The sequence below is a fragment of the Callithrix jacchus genome, chromosome 13, assembly GCF_049354715.1.
Source record: "Callithrix jacchus isolate 240 chromosome 13, calJac240_pri, whole genome shotgun sequence".
Taxonomy (NCBI): domain Eukaryota; kingdom Metazoa; phylum Chordata; class Mammalia; order Primates; family Cebidae; genus Callithrix; species Callithrix jacchus.
Window position 1 is genome coordinate 13,631,912 of NC_133514.1, and position 18,839 is coordinate 13,650,750.

At 47.5% G+C, this 18,839-nt stretch overlaps 1 protein-coding gene across 1 annotated transcript in view; it reads left to right on the plus strand.

Annotated features, from left to right (window-relative positions):
* Positions 1-2,151: 2,151 nt before the first annotated feature.
* The window catches only part of NUGGC (nuclear GTPase, germinal center associated), a 57,622-nt gene continuing 40,934 nt past the window's right edge, over positions 2,152-18,839 (plus strand). The window contains exons 1-7 of the mRNA XM_035269908.3: positions 2,152-2,271; positions 2,822-2,910; positions 7,229-7,333; positions 8,239-8,347; positions 9,439-9,661; positions 10,105-10,335; positions 13,163-13,372. Of these exons, the coding sequence (XP_035125799.1) occupies positions 2,868-2,910; positions 7,229-7,333; positions 8,239-8,347; positions 9,439-9,661; positions 10,105-10,335; positions 13,163-13,372 (921 nt within the window). The 5' untranslated portion in view covers positions 2,152-2,271; positions 2,822-2,867. The remainder of the gene's footprint in view (positions 2,272-2,821; positions 2,911-7,228; positions 7,334-8,238; positions 8,348-9,438; positions 9,662-10,104; positions 10,336-13,162; positions 13,373-18,839) is intronic.

Consider the following 18,839-nt stretch of genomic DNA (forward strand, 5'->3'; position numbering starts at 1 on the left):
GCTGGGATTACAAGCGTGATCCACTGCCCTGGCCCATCTAGCCATTTTTTCTCGTAACTCGCCTAAGTTTTGGTGTGTGCCAGCATTTCCGACTCAGTATTCCAAACCAGAAATTGCTTGTGCCTTCTGTGGAATTAAGTACCTTCATGGAGTACTTCCACTACCAGCTTTCCTGGTGAAAATTTCAAGTAGGAACATAGAATCTTGGGATGTGAAGAAGGCTTAAAGTTTATCTAACCCGGCGTCATTATTAGGTGGTCATATTAATACAGGTTGAGACACCTCTGAAGGCAGAAAACTCACTGCTTCCTAAGGGAGCTCATTCCATCCTGGGCAACTCCGATTACTTGAGAATGTTAAGCCAAAATGCTTTCTTATACCTTGCACCCAATGAATCCAGTTTTACCCTCTGGGAACCCTGGAAAATATGCAGCACGCCTCTTTTATTTGCAGCTCTAAGGTAATACATTTGAGGACCACCCTGAAGCCCCCTCCCCATCGTCTGCCTTTACCTGTGTCTTCCCTTCCTCACCTCAAGTATTCCTCATCCCTGAGGAGAGTCCTCCCTGGGAGTGCTGCTTCATTTGCATACTTTGCTATTTATTTCTACTCTTCAAGCCACGACTCTAACATATCAAAAATGAATTCAGGGCCAGGTGCAGTGGCTCACGCTTATAATCCCAGCACTTTGGGAGGCTGAGGCAGGTGGATGACTTGATTCCAGGAGTTCAAGACCAGCCTGGCCAACATGGCGAAACCCCATCTCTACTAAAAATACAAAAATTAGCCAGGCATGATGGTGCATGCCTCTAATCCCAGATACTTGGGAGGCTGAGGCAGGAGAATCACTTGAACCCAGGAGGTGGAGGTGGCAGTAAACTGAGATCATGCCACTGCACTCCAGTCTAGGTGACAGAACAAGACTCTGTCACCACCAGACAGAAACAACACATTTAGCTTTTAAACATCCTTTGGTGTGGAATCTCATCAAAAGCTTCTCATTCGTTGTGTGATCCATTCGTTCAGCGACCATTACAGTCAGTCATTGCCCTTCTCCATAGAAATGCAACACCGAAAAAAACATGCAGTCCTCTAACCTCAAGTGGTTCAACCAGGAGGAAGAGACAGAAACACAGCACAGTGTGTACAGAGACACAGCACAGAGACATAAACACCGTGTGTATGCAGCGGCGGGGACACAGGGGCAGAATGACTGAGAATAGGACGTCATTTCCCAGAGGAAGCACCAAAACAGGATTTTGAAGAAAGAGCAGGAATTCGCCTGGGAGAAGAAGGGAAGGGAACCCCACATGTGCTACAATGCTCGGGTGTTCAATAGGATACCTGGCTTTAGAGAACTGTAAGGAGAGTGGGATGGTCTGAGAGTGGCTGCAGAGAGGAGGAAGGGAGAGGGAAAGAGCTCCGCCTAAGCCTCGGAATCCTGCGCTTAGTAGGGGATCTTAGCACATTCACCCAACACCCACCAATACACAAGCCGTTTAGTCAGTTACTATATGCAAACCAAACTAAGAGTAACTGACAAATGGTGATTTTAATTTGGGGTTAATGTGTAAATAAGGCCCAGTCTCCCTAAATAACTGCCTGTGGGGTCTAGTGGGGGTTGACAGATCAGGAAGGCTTTTGCATATTTCAGAAGGGCTGGTGACTCTGCTCTTGAAATACACAGCTGGGTGATCCAAACAGAAACATCAGATAACAGCCAATAAGCACGTTGGGTGCTCCCCACTTATGTTCCCCAAGTTCTTCTCTATGGGTGGAGACAAACCAGCTCCAGGCTAGCAGATTCCACCCTGTCTGGGCAGTGCCCACTGTTCTGAGCCTCCAGGGGTCCAGTTTTCCCTCCACGTCCAAGTCCTATCTGTGGTGGACTGGAGGGCAACTGGATCTGTCCCTTCTTTTGGAGGCGGCTCTCCTCTCCCTCCTGCAGATGCTCCGTGCTGCCAGCTGCATGTAGAGCCCAGGCGCAACGTCCTCCCAGTGGAAGTTGTGGTCGATGAGTAAGGTCCAGGGAGCCAAGTCACTTCATCTCCCTCCTCAGTCAGCAGCCCCCTCAAAGCAACTCCGGGGAACTCTAGGAATATCTCATGTTCCTCTGCCTCCCAGATTCCTGCTGAGACTTACTGGAACTAAGTATCACTGGCGCAGGGTTCAAGGCTTGCCCCACTGGAGCACGGACGCCGCCCAAAGCAGCGAAGCTATACAAATTCACCTTCACAGCTCTGGTCACCAGAGGCTTATTCTCATTTCAGCGTGAGTTACCCTAAAGCTCTCAGGTAATATTGATTTAGACTCTTTTTTTTTCTTACTCAAGACAGAGTCTCGCTTTGTTGTCCAGGCTGGAGTTCAGTGGTTCCATCCTGGCTCACTGCAAACTCCTCCTCTCAGATTCAAGTGATTCTCCTGCCTCAGCCTCCCGAGTAGCTGGTGCCCACCACCATACCCTGCTAATGTTGTATTTTTAGTAGAGATGGGGTTTTACTGTGTTGGCCAGGCTGGTCTTGCACTCCTGACCTCAAGTGATCCTACCACCTTGGCCTCCCAAAGTGCTAGGATTACAGGCGTGAGCCACTGCACCCGGCCTAGACTCTTAGAGATACTGGAAAGTATTACTGGAAACCAGTGTTCAAACACTGATCTTTGTCATGTTTCCATTAAGCGGTGTGTTAGTTGTTGTGAGAGATTCAGAGAGAAGTTGGAACGGGCAGAAACACCGCACAAGCAGATTTACACATCCTTAGGTTTTACCTTCTGTATTTTCGAATTCTGCTGTCCTACCTGTCTTTGTACTTTGTCTTCACAGGCTGGTTCTTCTAAGGGGAGAAGAGCAGGTGCTCACATAACAAGGCATGGCAGAAACAAAGGATGTTTTTGGCCAGGAACCACATCCAGGTAACATCTCTGCAGCATCTCCTGATGGAGGACATAGGAACTGATTCCTGTTACAGGATGAATGGCAAATGGGTTGGGACTATATTTAACTGTTGCCATAGTTCCTTACTCTTTATTCAGAAGGTGCTTTCTTATGACAAGTTTAAATAGTGAATGAAGACCAGTTATTTCAACAGTAACTGAAATAGTCTATTCATAATGAGCTGAACTGTTTGGCCAGCAGTTAAATAAATGGGGCTTTCTTCCTTAAAAAAAAATAATAATAATGTTCCAGGCTGGGCACAGTGGCTCATGTGTAATCCCAGCAATTTGGGAGGCTGAGGCTGGTGGATCACCTGAGGTCAGGAGTTTGTGACCAGCCTGACCAACACAGTGAAACCTCATTTCCACCAAAAATACAAAAATGAGCAGGGTGTGGTGATGCACACCTGTAGTCCTGACTACTCGGGAGGCTGAGGCAGGAGAATCGCTTGAACCCGGGAGGCGGAGGTTGCAGTGAGCTGAGATTGCACCACTGCACTCCAGCCTGGGCCACAGATCGAGACTCCATCTCAAAAATAAGAATCACAGTGTTCCAGAAAGTCATCTTGGACTCTCTGAAGGTAGCCTCTCTTACAAGCCCCCTGGAATGATGTTAGGTGGCTTTCCTTAGAAGGAGAGGTGTGGGTCACTGGAGCGACTCCTGGAAGGGTGAGTCACACTGGAGTCAGTGTGGGTGGCTTCCCTCCCTCAGAAGGCTGGTACAGGGCCCCTGGAGCCAATGAGGGAGCTTCCCTGTAGGCGATGACAGGGATATAACCCCCAGGTGCAGAAAACAGCCGTGCATCACGTCCTTTGTGTTTTGAGGACCGAAGAAGATACTTTTCCTCACTCTGAGGGGATAGATTCCCTTAGGGGCAAGGTGAAGCAGTGTTTCTGGGTCGTGGGGTGATGCTAGCATCTGAAGCAAGCCTGAGCAGGCATTTAGGAAGAACTGCCACTTCGGGGTCCCTTCAGTTAAACTTAACCCCGAGGAATGGGTTTGTTTTGCTTGAAAGGTTTCTGGCAGTCTCTGGCAATGGTCTGAATCATGCCTGTAATCTCAGTATTTTGGGAAGCCAAGGCAGGAGGATCGTCTGAGTCCAGGAGTTCAAGACACGCCTGGGCAACACAGCAAGACTCCATCTCTAAAAAAAAACAAAGTTAGCCAGGCATGGTGGTGAGTGCCTGTAGTCCCAGCTACTTGGGAGCTGAGGTCAGAGGACTGCTTGAGCCAGGGAGGTTGAGGCTGCAGTGAGCCGTGACCCTGCCACTGCACTCCAGCCTGGGCGACAGTGGAGACCCCGACTCAAAAAAAAAAAAAAAAAAAGTCACCAATGACACTGCATCTCAGCTCAGGCTGTTGGGGGATCAGTTTTCAAAAGTGACACCTTGTGGTGGCAAGAAGGAACAGCAGCGGTGTGCTAGGGGACTGCTGTCATCCACCCGGAGAGCCTGGTTCCCAGGACAATTCGGTGGAGAATTCTGGAAAGGGCAAGGAGGTGCTTGAGCGATGAACAGGAATAATAAGATCTGTGATCCAGGTTCACGCTAGTTTATTTTGGTTACAACGTAATATAAATACTACCCTTCCATGGTATAAATCAAGATGGAACACTTTCTCCTGTCCGGAGAGTTTTGCGTTTTAGAAATTGAAGAAAAAGTTTTCAACCCATCCGTGTTGGACTTCCTAGCCTTTGCTTTAGTTGAGAAATAAGCTTCCAATCTCTTATCAGATTCGTTGTCAGTCCTTACAGTGTTGAAATAAGGGCCCTGGATGTGTGGACTTGGTCCTTGCTTCATACACGTGGCTAAGAAATTAGGCAAACATTGTTTACCCAAAAGAGTTCCTGAAGTGTAAGTCTGCGTCCCTTACACCCTTTCCACAGACAGGCCGTGGACACATCCCGGAGTTCTGAGAGGCTTTTTGGAGCACAGATGAAAGTGTTGTTCAGCCGGTAGCTGGCCTCAGGTCCTGACCAGCAGGCTCTTCTTTCTTTGCCTCTTCCTCTCCAGCTCCAGCCATCGACCCAGCACCCACTTGGTACTTAGTTCTAAGGCAGTCCTCAAACTGACCCAGGGCGATTTCTTCAATTTGAGCTCACTCATCAGTGGCAGTGCCTGAGAGAGAGGGGTCGGTCGAAGTGTAACTTCTCTCAGCTCTCAGTTGCTGCAGGAGTGTGGAGCATGAGGTGGCAGAGACTCAGGCCTTGGCAATTAGCATGGCTCATACTAGAATATTCTTTGGGGTGTGCGTTGGCTTCCATTTGTGCTGGAAGATGTAAGGTTGAACAGAGAGGGAAGGCAGCCTGGACTGTCTGGGAGATCTGTGTCTGGCGCCCCCAGGCAGAGACTGGGCCTTTTGTGTGGGCTGCCAACCTGGGGCGTGTGTGACATTCCTTCTCTGTGGTTCGTCAGGAAATGACCTCGGAATGTCACACTGAGTTTTGGAACCTCATGGCATCCCTGTGATTCTTGGGGATCAACTCTTTCGGATCACCTCATGGCCATTTTGTAAGGCACAGGCCAGCCCCAGGAGCACTGAGTTAGGGCCAGTTCCAACAGCGGTCACCCCAAAGACCCACCTCTTGCCCCTTTCTAGCCAGGTAAACACGACCAAGGGGTGTTTTCTTTTTTTCTTTCTTTTTTTATTTTTGAATGGAGTCTCGCTCCATTGCCCAGGCTGGAGTGCAGTGGTGCGATCTTGGCTCACTGCAACCTCTACCTCCAGGTTTGAGCAATTCTCCTGCCTCGGCTTACCGAGTAGCTGGGATTACAGGTAGCTAATATTTTAGTAGAGATGGGGTTTCACCATGTTGGCCAGCCTGGTCTTGAACTCCTGACCTTGTGATCTGCCCACCTCAGACTCCCAAAATGCTGGGATTATAGGTGTGAGCCACCATGCCCAGCCCCAAGGGGTGTTTTCTAAAACCCATCTAAAACACAGCATTTGGGTTACATCTCTTCCTTAGGCTGGTGGGCCCAATCAGCCCTTCACTTCATAACCAGGGAAATCGCTTAAGTGAATGAATCTCAGCAGAGCTTCAAAAACCAGTTTCTAAGTGATTTCTGTTCTCGCTTATGTAAGGAAGCAGCTGCTGATGTCTTCAACTGAAAAAGGGAGAAAATTCCCCCAAATTTTGAAGGACATCTGAATGGCAGCCATCCAAACTCTTGTAATGTACTTTTCTTGTAGTGTACTTTTTGGTCAGTTCTCTCCTTTATGAAGAAATTGAGGCTCAAGGAAGAAGTGATTTTTCCTGGTCACTTGGCCCCTATTTTCCTGTGCATTCTGTTTCTGGTCAATGTCTTTCCTAGTCTGAAATGACCTCCCAGAGGCCTTTGCTCACGACACCCTTGACCCTGTCTTGAGCTTCTCTCTACACAGTTGATTTCCTAAAACTTGGCATTTGGTGAAGAATATCCAGCCACTTTGGCTTCTGAGGAGTTGCAAATAGAGACTTTTGATCTGGGGAGATAGATTGAACTCTACATTTTGTAACTAAATGCAGACAGTCTTGTGACTCTGAAACTAGAAACCAAGCTGGAATGATCCAACAGTGTTTTTTCCCAATTGAGTTTATGGGCTGACAGAGCGGGAAGCGGTTCCTCTTTGTTGTTGTTGTTATTTATGTTTTGTTTATTGTTTTTGTGAGACAGGGTCTTGCTGTCACCCAGGTTGGAGTGCAGTGGCAAAATCACAGCCCACTGCATGCACCCTATAACTCCTGGGCTCAAGTGACCCTCCCGCCTCAGCCTCCTGAGTAGCTAGGACTGCAGGTGCACACCACCATACCTGGCTAATTAAAAAAAAATTTTTTTTTTTATTTTGGTAAGTTTGAGACCAGCCTGGGCAACATGGTGAAGCACTGTCTCCACAAAAATTTGTCAGGTGTGATGGTGTGTGCCTGTAATCCCAGCTACTTTGGAGGCTGAGGTGGGAGGATCACTTGAGCCTGGGAGGTTGAGGCTACAGTGAGTCGTGATCATGCCACAGCACTCCAGCCTGCTGGGCAACACAGTAAGACCCCTGTCACTACCAAAAAAAAAAAAAAAACAACACCTTTTTTTGAGACAAGGATCTTGCTGTGTTGCCCAGGCATGTCTCAAACTCCTGACCTCAAGCAATCTTTCCACCTTGGCCTCCCAGGCATGTAATCCCTCACGCTTCTGGTTACAGGCATGAGCCACTGCTCCCAGCCAATCTGTTAGACTCTTTGGGTTTGTGTGCTGATAGAGGTGAGGCAAGAATACCATGCCCCAACACCTGCAATCTTATATAACCTCTGTTTGTCTCTAGTTGAAGATGATTTATTTAAAGAACCAACGAGAAAAAGAAGGAAATCAGATCGAGACCAGTGGTTCCGAGCATTTCCCTCCGTGGAGCAGAGCTCCCTTAAGGAATGTGAGTGCCCTGAAACTGTTGTTTTAACATGGTTCTGTTCCGTTCCAAGTATGTTAAAACGCTCAAAGGAAGAGAAGGTTAAATTCTGAAGCTGGGTAAAACATCTTCAAATGAATCTTTGTTGAAAAGAGAGGGCTCAGTGTCTGTAGCGGCTGCAATCAGACAATTTATCTCCACACATCTCTGGGCAGGAGAGTTGCTATCAAAATAACCTCTTCCTGATTGGAACACAGCCTGTGAAAATGATTAGGTTGGTGCTTCAGTGGGTGTCAACATGGTGTCCTTGGACTTCTTTTTTTTTGAGATGGAGTCTTGCTCTGTTGCCAGGCTGGAGTGCAATGGTGCTATCTCAGCTCACTGCAACCTCCACTTCCCAGGTTCAAGTGATTCTCCTGCCTCAGCCTCCCGAGTGGCTGGGACTACATGCCACCATGCCCAGCCAATTTTTGTATTTTTAGTAGAGAGAGGGTTTCACCACGTTGGCCAAGATGGTTTTGATCTCCTCGTGATCTGCGCACCTCGGCCTCCCAAAGTGCTGGGATTACAGGCATGAGCCACTTCACCTGGCTGCATTTTTTTTTCTTTTTATGACCACAGGCAGGAGGAATCTAGAAGGGGCTGAAGCCTGTGTCATAACATATCATAACTCTGTAACCAGAGTTTCAGAGCAGCCTGGCTCTTTGGAGATTTTCAGAACCAATGATGGCTCTCTCCTGTGAGCCACCATCTCTAGCTAGTGTGAGATAACCTGCCATCTTGTTTAATCGGCTTTTCATTTATTTTCTTTTCCTTCTCTGCAACGTTCAGCAGACACCTTCTTTGGAGATCTAGTACTCTATCCCTGCCAGGAGATCTAGTACTTTATCACCTGTCACCTACAGGTGACATCTCTCTGTTCATTCTAGATGAAAAACTGGAATCACGGACCAGAAGGGTGTTGAGCAACACTTACCAGAAACTTATTCAGTCGGTCTTCCTGGATGACAGTGTCCCTAATGGAGTCAAGTATCTCATGTGAGTCTGAAATCCACAACCCTGAAATCTTATGTCAATGTCTTTCCTTAGGCGATTATAGGTGCTTTCCCTCAACAAGGAAAGGAAGTACTTAATTAGACACTAAGCAAAGAAGGATACAAATTTCTGTAGCTATGGGATAGTTGCCATTCATTGAACTGTCACTGTTACGTAGTCTGCTAAGTGTTTTTTATATATCAAATATCACCTAATCCGTTCAACACTCCTATAAAGTAGGAGCTATATGATCACTTCCATTTTACTGAAGTTGTGGCTCAGAGAGGCCCAGACCTGAACAAAGTCACACTGGTGGTCAGTGAGAGGGTCCAGAATTCACCCCATGCTGTGTGACTCTGGGCTCATGTCCCAATTATTTGTGCCCTGCCAACATGAAGGACTTGAGTGGTGCTGAGGGTACAATTTCTCCTGCTCAGTAAGACTCCGTTGCTCCCAACACTATTAATACTTCACCTCTGTACACAGGGTGTTTCTAGGGTCAAGACTATCCAATTCCTGTACAGGTGCAGTGGCTGACACCTGTAATCTCAGCACTTTGGGAGGCCAAGGCCAGTGGATCACTTGGCAAATACGGCAAAATCGTGTCTCTACACAAAATACAAAAAAATTAGCCAGGCAGCATGGAGCATGCCTGTAGTCCCAGCTACTTCAGAGGCTGAGGCGAGAAGGTCGCTTGAGCCCAGGAGGTTGAGGCTGCAGTGAGCCATGATTGCATCACTGCGCTCTAGACTGGGTGACAAAGTGAGACCCTGTCTCAGACACATAAACAAACGAAAAAAGGAATATGCAATTTCCAGTGAGTACAAATAAAGATGCCTCACATCTCTGTAGACATTACAGGGACTGTTGGAATTATTATTACCAAGTATTTTTGCATAATCTCACTTGACCCCCAGGCAACTCTGTGTAGTAAACAGGGTTTGATACTCTCCTTTGACAGAGGAGAGAGCAGAGACTCCGAAGCTTGTGGTGACGTGCCCAGGATTAGAATTCAGTTCCTTTGCATTCTGTTTCAATGCTCTTTAGTCTAAACTTTGATGATCATGACGATGTGCATCTTAAAATTCATCCAGAAATAGGCTCCTTGCCTTGATTGAAAAGCCGACATTGGACCCAATCTACATTGGGTTATTTGGAAGCACTGGGGCTGGGAAGAGCTCCCTGATCAATGCCATCATCCAGCAAGCAATGTTTCTACCAGTGTCTGGAGAAAGCATATGTACTTCCTGCATTGTACAAGTGAGCTCCGGCTGCTGTGTACAGTATGAGGCCAAAATCCATCTTCTCTCCGACCAGGTAAGTGTTCCCTCCCCTTCCCTCCCCTCCCCTCCCTTCCCCTCCCTTCCTCTCCCTCCCCTCCCCTCTTCATCCTTTCTCTTCCCTCCATCTCTCCCTCCTTTCCTTCTTCTTTCCCTTCCCTTTTTCCTTCCTTTCTTTTCTTTCCTTCTTACGGTCTCGGAGACATTATATTCCTTGCGAATACAGCTCATGCCTTTGTTGAATGAGAAGAGCCCATTCCAGGAGAACGTTAATCTAGCGGCTGGAGGGGTCTGGCCTGGTCCTACATTGTTGTGAGACTTTGGGCAAGCCATTTCCCTGTTCAAGACCCCGAAGTCGATGTCCTAGATTTTCTGAATATGCAGCCCCTTGGTCCTCCACAGGGGGCGACAGACCCCTCTGTTTGTCAGTGTTCTCTGTCTCTGTGTTAAGAGGGGCTTGGCCCTACTCTGCCTTGGCAGGAGTGGAGGGAGGAGCTGAAGAACCTGACTAAACTCCTGCACAGGATGGAGGAGCTGGGCGGAGAAGAGGCGGATGCGTGGAACAGGGATGAGGCAGTGGAGGAGGCCACCTGGAAGCTACAGATGATTTATGGAAATGGGGCGGAAAGGAAGAGCTATGAGGAGTTACTGAAGGCGAAGCCCAAAGGGAAGATCCCCACCTGCAGAGTCATTACCCTCAAGGCGGAAGAGGTAGCGTCAAGTTCGTACTTTCCTTCGTGTCATCCTGGGTCTCAAGTCTAACCATTGAATCTGCTCAGGGGACTGGCTCTTGGTATAGTGTTTGTATGAAATAAATAAGTTCCTACCCAAATGAGAAGTATCCATAGCCCAAGTTATCCTTATTATTTATGGCTATCAGGTGGGAATTTTTAGTATGTGAATGGAGGAGTTACTGTGTCCAAAAAAAGACTATTTACAGTTACTTGAGAATAATTAGGGATACTCTGGCCTACCGGTGATTTTTTTAAGAAGGCTTATAGTGGCTTAAACAAACAGGGATTGATTCCTTTTCTCATGTAAGAGGTCTGGGGGCAGTAGGGGTCAGGTTGGTCTAGTGGCTCAGCAATGTCAAGATCAGCCTCTCTGGTCCCCTGGTCTTCCGCCACCCCCACTATCGTGAGATGGCTCCCGGACTGCTAGACTTCATGCGAGCCTACTGGAAGGAAAAAGTGGATAAAAAGTTGGCATCAGCCACATCTGCCCTTTCATCAGAAAGTAAAAGCTTTCCCAGAAATACCTCTGACAAATTTCCATGTAGATTTCAGCGTTCTGAACTGAGCCACATGGCCCTTCCGGGCTGAAAGGGAGTCCAGAGAAAGTGAAAAGCAGACTTGTCATGATTGCCTTAGACCGGTCGCCCTCCACGGCCTCCCAGTCAGACAGAAAATCAGGATTCTGCTGGCATAAAAGAGGGACAGGATTGAGATTGGACAGACAACTAGTAGAACAATAATCTTGTTTTTTAAAACAATTTTCATTTTAAGATTTCATTTCTGAATTAAAACAAAATATTTGTGGAACTGACATTCAATTTAGGAAAGCTATACATTTAAAAACCTAGTTTTTCTTGTATCTCTCACCTTTAAATACACCTTTAAAATGTTGCTATTCTATTTTTAAATCTAGTGATTATTGGTAAAATGGGTACAATGTTTGTACGTGTGCTAAAGTTTAATGTTCAATTATCTCTTGATTAACAAAGCAAATCTCCTGTAACTATTTAATGCTACTTACATAATCAATCACACTTCTTTAGGCTCTTTGCATGACAGTTAAAGTTCAATATATTTGAGTGTCTCAAAATGTTTTAAATACTTGACTAGGCACACTTAGAAATCGAATGAATGAAACCTTTTCAAAGCACTTTGCCATCTCTTATATATCTGGAAAGTCAAACAAATATAGTGCCCATTTCTTACAGTTTTAAGATGAATATTACTATGAAAATGATTACACTTCTAGTGTCTAAAACATAGTCTGAGCATGTGTAAGAAACCCAATGATTACAAGACTAGTTACGTTATCTGAATATACACAACTTACACAAGGGTATCAATGTCTTTGCCAACTCTGCATTTGGAAATACTCCTTCCCAGCATTATAAATTTACCCACTGAAACAAGGTCAGCAGAATCACTATCCCAGTGAGTGAGCTTACACATTCAGGGTTTCCACTGGAGATTCTAGAATCTGAGTTTGCCTTCTCTAATGATGTTTGCCCAGAACCAGTTTATGGGGCTGAGCCCTCTTGTAAAAAGGGGCTTTTCAAGCCCATGCCTTTTCCTGGACTTCTCTCTTATGATATCTGCTCTATTTTAAAATGACAACATCTTAAAGAGCTTTTATTTCCTTTTTCATGGTTTATCATTCGGTTGATATTGATGAAATCTGTTACCTGTTACCCAGATTGTAACAAATCCAGAGATTTAATTTAAACTCTCTTAAGAATTGACATTCTAGGCTGGGTGCGGTGGCTCATGCCTGTAATCCCAGCACTTTGGGAGGCCGAGGCATGTGGATCACCTGAGGTCAGGAGTTTGAGACCAGCCTGACCAACATGGAGAAACCCCATCTCTACTGAAAATACAAAATTAGCCGGGTATGGTAGCATGTGCCTGTAATCCCAGCTACTCAGGAGGCTGAGGCAGGAGAATCGCTTGAACCTGGGAGGCAGAGGTTATGCTGAGCTGAGATTGAGATTGCACCATTGCACTCCAGCCTGGGCAACAAGAGCGAAACTCTCTCTCTCTCTCTCTCTCTCTTTCTCTCTCTCTCTCTCTCTCTCTATATATATATATATATAATTGACATTCTTATCTTTCTTACAGTACTATTCTATAGAAATTTATTTAACAATGACTACCATACATCCCAAAACCTCTGTCCCCTGAAGTGCCCCAGTTGAGATTCACTCTTGTAGTTGCTGGCATGGATGTGTCATTGTCCCAAGACATGTTTAAGCAGAAACCATAGTCTAAGAACTATTTCCTCTCTCATTCACCATCATTAAACTATCCTAGAAATGCCTACATCTCAAAGTATTTTTTGTAATCGGAAGATTAATTTTAAAAACTCTTCTTAAGATCTAATTTTAGATCAATTTTCAATTTGGAATATATGGTTACCACATCACTGTCAATGTTCTATAGCCATCGCTGGCTTTCTGGTAGTGCAAATGTCAATTACATATTACTGACGTTAATTTTAGGACTCAGTGTAGTTGAGAAGATAAACTTATTATCCAGCAATGTTATAACTTCCCTAAGGTTCCATTTGAGCTAATGTTTTTTTTTTTTTCATCTGCAAGGTAAGGAGCTTGAACGTCCTGATCTCCAGGGTCTTCCTGGCTCTCAGGTTCTAGGTCCTGCAGACCTGATTGCAGGCCTCCTGATGCCCCTTGTTGGGTACCCTTCTGACCCTTCCTCGGCATACCTACCATGAACCTGCATCACAGCCAACCCGGGAGAACAGAGCTAGCAGCATGGCTGGTATGTGTGACTCTGTCCTTCTTCTTCAGGCGGAAGAGCTGTCCATCAGGCTGGACCCCTACATCCGCATGCACAGGAGAGACTGGGATGGAGAGGCCGCTGAGATGCACATCTGGCCCTTGATCAAACATGTGGAAGTGACTCTTCCCAAATCCGACCTGATCCCAGAAGGGGTCGTGTTGGTGGACATCCCAGGCACAGGCGATTTCAACAGCAAGAGGGACGAGATGTGGAAAAAGGTGACTGTCTTTAGTTGGCTTAGTTCTCTCTTCCCTCAACACCTCTATCCTTTCTCAAGCAACAGAGAACGCTCTGCTTTCAGCTTCAGGGATTTTATGAGTTCACTGGAATTAAATTCTACTAATTTATTTATTTTTTTGAGACAGTCTTGCTCTGTCACCCAGGCTGGAGTGCAGTGTTGTGATCTTGGCTCACTGCAACCTCCGCCTCCTGGGATCAAGCTATTCTCTTGCCTCAGCCTCCCGAGTAGCTGGGATTACAGGCGCCCGCCACCATACCCAGCTTATTTTTGTATTTTTAGTAGAAATGAGGTTTCACTGTGTTGGCCAGGCTGGTCTTGAACTCCTGATCTTGTGATCTTCCTGCCTTGGCCTCCCAAAGTGCTGGGATTACAAGCATGAGCCACCACACTCCGCCAAATTCTTCTATGTTCTAAGCCTCAGGGCCCTGGCAGTATATGGGCGGCCAGAGAAACTGGGGAGGGAGGAATCACAGGATGTGATTGTTGGATCCGGGACAAGTATGTGTGATGTATGAGAAAGACCAGCAATACAGTGGCTCGAGTCAGCAGAGTGAAGGACAGAGTGGAACGGAGAGGCCAAGTGTTGGGGACAAAGCAGAAGCTTCAGCCAGTCACCAAGAACTAGGAGGCTGCAGACTGTATTGGCTATAAGGAACAGAAACACCCACTGAAGCAGCCCCAAGTTAAGAGGGGTCATCAAAAGGTTATCAAAGGACCTCATGAGAACCAGCCAGGCCTCAGGATGGCGTGTCGGGATGGAGGCAGTTGCGCTCGCTGTCATTCTCTGCGTGGTCTCTTGTGCCCATGCTTCTTTTGTGCATCGCTCCACAAAGTCCTGCCCCTCTCCCACCTTTCTCTGCTAAGCCATTGGGATCCACAATGTCTAAATGACTGACTTTGCCCTGTCTCTAAATGACCTTGCAGTTCATGTTCCTCCCAGTGTCTGACTATAGTCTTTATGTCTTTATTTTTTTTCTTTTTTGAGACGGAGTTTTGCTCTGTCACCCAAGCTGGAGTGCAGTGGCCCAATTTCGGCTCACTGTAACCTCCGCCTCCCTGGTTCAACCTGGTTCAGCCTCCCGAGTAGCTGGAACTACAGGTGCATGCCACCATGCCCAGCTAATTTTTTTTGTATTTTGAGTAGAGATAGGGTTTTACTGTGTCAGCCAGGATGGTCTGGATCTCCAGACCTCGGCCTTCCAAAGTGCTGGAATTACAGGTGTGAGCCACCGCACCTGGCCAGTTTTTATGTCTTTTAGCTCAAATTCCCAATAAGAAAAACCTGAGAGGTTACTGTCCAGTGAATGAATTAGCTCTCTGGAATAGGTACCCATTGCTAGTGAGATCAGCTGTGGCTGAAGTGGTCATTTGGATGAAGGTTTGTTCATCCTATCAGTCAAGGGCTTGGGGAGGGGTTCAATTGCAGCAAGTGAATGCTTAGGCACCCCCCACATGTGAGCTGAACAGCCACTCCCCAGACGTGTGCACCACAAGAAAGTTAAGCGAAGGATAGTTAAATCTGCACCTAGTGGCTAGAGGTCGAGCTATTTCTAAGAATCCATCTCCTTGTTCATTTATTTTTCATGTATCAAACACACACACTATACTCAGCACTGAGGATGCAAAAATTGTAGCTACGCCTGCCATCCCAGCACTTTGGGAGGCCGAGGTAGGCAGATCATTTGAGGTCAGGAGCTTAAGAACAGTCTGGCCAACATGGTGAAATCCCGTCTCTACCAAAAAATACAAAAATTAAGCAGGCTTGCTGGTCCGCACCTATAGTCCAGCTACCTGGGAGGTTGAGGTGGGAGAATTGCTTGAACCTGGGAGACAGAGGCTGCAGGGAGCCAAGATCGTGCCACTGCACTCCAGCCTGCGTGACAGAGACCCCGTTTCAACAAAAAAATTGTAACTAATAATAGCAGGCATTTGCCGCATGACTGTACTGTAGTGAAGTGAGTCACTGCTAGTAACACGGGTTTTATCCCAGCCGAGATGCCTTGGGAGCCTCTGCTCTTAACCCCTACTGTATTTGACACGGTAGAGCGAACTCGATGAAAAGTGAATGAGGAGTTGCAGAGCGTGGCCTGTTACGTTAAGTAGCTTACATGTGCATGTAACGTTCATAAATGCACAGCGGCAGAAAGTCCCTGCCTTCTAGGCTACATGCCCAACAGTTGACAGCAGTTTCTGTGTTTATTAACACTTTTTACTATGTACATCTGTGTACATTTGCATATTTTGTAATCACATGTATTGCTTTTACAAATAAAATGTTGAAGGCCGAATTAAACACTGTTGAATGAGAAGCAGAGCCTTCCCACAAGAGTCTTAGTATCGTCTAATAGAAGAGCTAAACCCCATGGCAGAAAGGGATGGATGAGAGGTAGGAGAGACCTCATTCCTTCAGCAAACACCTGTTGATTATCTGCTTAACTTTGTAGTAGCTTTAGTAGGGACCAAATCCTAGTGCGTGTGAGTTTCATAGTCCATAGTAATCAATAAGCCATACCACTTTTAAAAAGAGAGCACAAAGTGATTCATTTCCATATAGAGGTGGGTGGGGCTTCAGAGAGGACACTGAGGCTCAGCCTCCCCCAGGCAAACCAGGAGGTTGCAGTTGAAACTTCTGAGCACAGTTGCTGGCCAGAGAGCAGCGTCAGCATAGAGCTGGAGGGCTGAGGAAGCTGGCCTGGAGTGGGCAGGGAGCGTCTTCCTGGGTGAAGGGAAGGAGTGTGGGGTGGGTGGAGGAAGGAGGCTATGGAAGACAGGCCTGGAGAAGTTCCGGGGTCTTTAGCTCTACTGCACCAGAGTTTGGCTTCCTGGGAAAACTTGCAGAAAGAGAGGGCCTGGGGCCTGTGATTGAGAAAGGGCGTGGTTGACAAAGGCACTCTGGACCACACGGTGGGAGGAACCCAGGAGCCCTGGAGCTGGAAGAGGACTGGGAGTAGGGACCAGCGTCAGTGAGTTGTGAGCAGCCCAGCAGCTGCCAAGGAATCCAGTTCCTGAAGCTCCGCAGGTTTGCTTAGATGAATGACTGTGTGCCAGGGAAACTTGGTGACCACGGCTTCTCGTCAGGATCTAGGACAGGCTCCAGCCTCTGCCCTGATTGTACAGATGAAGACATGAAGGCTCAGAGAAGGGAAGTAACTTGTCCAGGATCACACAGCCTTGAACTGGAGAGCAGGTTTCCTAACTTCCCTGCTGGGGCTCTGCCTACCCGTCCCGCCCCAGGACACGCTCTGTATTATACACTCCTCTAGGAGGAAGGCAGGCCCTGTGTCCTTCCCCTTCGTCCGTGGCCCAGGCCTGGCCTTGTGAGCCTTAGTTTCTGCAGGGTCTTAGATCCTGGGTAGAAATCTCCAACCTTGGCTAGTTCCAGGCTCAGGCAAGGGAGTGACGGCCCAGGAAGGCGGCCAGGGACTCTCACTGGATGGAGCTGCGGCTCAGCCAGTTCAGATACACTGGGCAGCTCATCAAAGCCGAAGCTCTGGCTCAGAAAACGTGCTCTGAGGAGGTCGGGCTGAAGCGAGGGGTGGTCCCCAGCGTGCTCTGCCTGGCCCGGCTCTCCGGCATTCTTGTGGGTTTTTTGACCTCCTCCCACAAGAAGTTACTCAAGACCCCCCTCTTTGCAGGGAGAACAGCGCGGTGGCCCTCCCTGTGTCTCTCAGGCTGCCAGCCTTGCCTTCCCTAAACCCCGGTATGAATTCAGATGTCCCTGAATCTGATCTGCCACTTAGAAGTCATGTGACTCGAGACATGTCTCAGAACCCCTCTGAGGCCCATTCTCCTCGAGGGGGCCTAGGGAGATGCAGATGGGGGTGGTGGGGTGCCGTCTCATCTGCTCGTAAATCCAGCTGTTCTGGTTTTATAGAAATGCTTGTTTGTATCTTCTGCACCACTAACTGGCAGTGGGGAGCTTCGTGTGGGGCCTGAAATTTAACCACTGCCCCCTTCATCGTTGCTGTTCTTTTCTCCTGTTAGCGAACACTAAGCGCCTGTAGCTTACCAGGAGTGTTGAAATGCGAGCTCCGAATGAAGAGACCCCCCACCCCCGCCCCAAGCATGGCTGTTTATTCACCCAGGTGCGGTGGGCTGAGTCCGAAAAGAGTCAGCAGAGGGCGGTAGGATAGGAGTTGGTTGTCTAGGTTTGGGGTAGGCAGTGGAAAGTGACAGAAGTTATAGTTTAGGGTGGTTTTTGCAAGCTGGGAGGGGGTCATAGGGTCTGGAGTCACGAGGTTGACCAGGGTCAGTTACAAAGTCCAATGGCCTTATCAGGAATAAGGAACAATAGAGAAGGTCTCAAAGTTGATTAGGCGCAGCAGGGGTGGATCATTTCCTGTCCTTGTCATGGTCTTCCAGTTACTTCAGATCTTCCAGGAACTCATCTGGAGTGTCCGTGCAGGTCACAGAGGCTACCATGGCATCCATGGTGTCAGTCAGCCTAAAAGACTTTACAAGGACTGTGGGGAATATGAAGGTGACAGAGGCCCTGCCCCTGAGGAGCGCCCAGCCTGGCATCCTAAAGGCCTTCCACTTGCTGGACTGTTCTCTGCCCACTGTTGACACTACAGAGCTGGAAGCTGCTCTGGCTTTTGTTTTGTTTTGTTGGAGACAGGGTCTTGCTCTCTTGCCCAGGCTGGAGCACAGTGGCACAATGGTGGCTCACTGCAACCTCCACCTCCCAGACTTGAGCAATCCTCCTGTCCCAGCTTCCCGAGTAGCTGGGGCTACAGGTGCACACCACCATGCTTGGCTAATAGGTGTTGTAGAGATGAGATTTTACCATGTTACTCAGGCTGGTCTTGAACTCCTGAGCTCAAGTGATCTGCCTGCTTCAGCTTCTCAAACGGGCATGAGCCACCACATCTGGCCCAGAGCCGAAAGGTTTCCTAAGTTGAGTATAGTTTGAGAAGCAGAAGGGCCATAATGGTTTTTATTTTCTTGCCTAAATCAAAGTCTGTTCATGTACAGAGGAGAGTCCAGATCCACAGTCGTGTGAGTCTACATGAGTCTCTTTACCACTTGGGCCTCATTTACTTCCCCATAATCCAAGGGGTTTGTCTAACTCGAGAAACTGATGCTTTTTAAGCATACATTTATGGATCCAAAAGGTTCATGGACAGAGGGTAGAGGGCATTGAGCAGATGGTGGTTCCAGGTCCTCCACTCCCAATTCAACCAGAGCAGTTATGCTTTTAAAAATCAAGTTTCTTTTGGGAGACTGAGGTGGATGGATCACCTGAGGTTAGGAGTTTGAGACCAGACTGACCAACATGGAGGAACCCCATCTCTACTAAAACTACAAACAAAACAAAACAAAAATTAGCAGGGCATGGTGATGCATGCCTGTAATCCCAGATACTCTGGAGGCTGAGGCAGGAGAATTGCTTGAACCTGGGAGGTGGAGGTTGTGGTGAGCCGGTATCACCCCATTGCACTCCA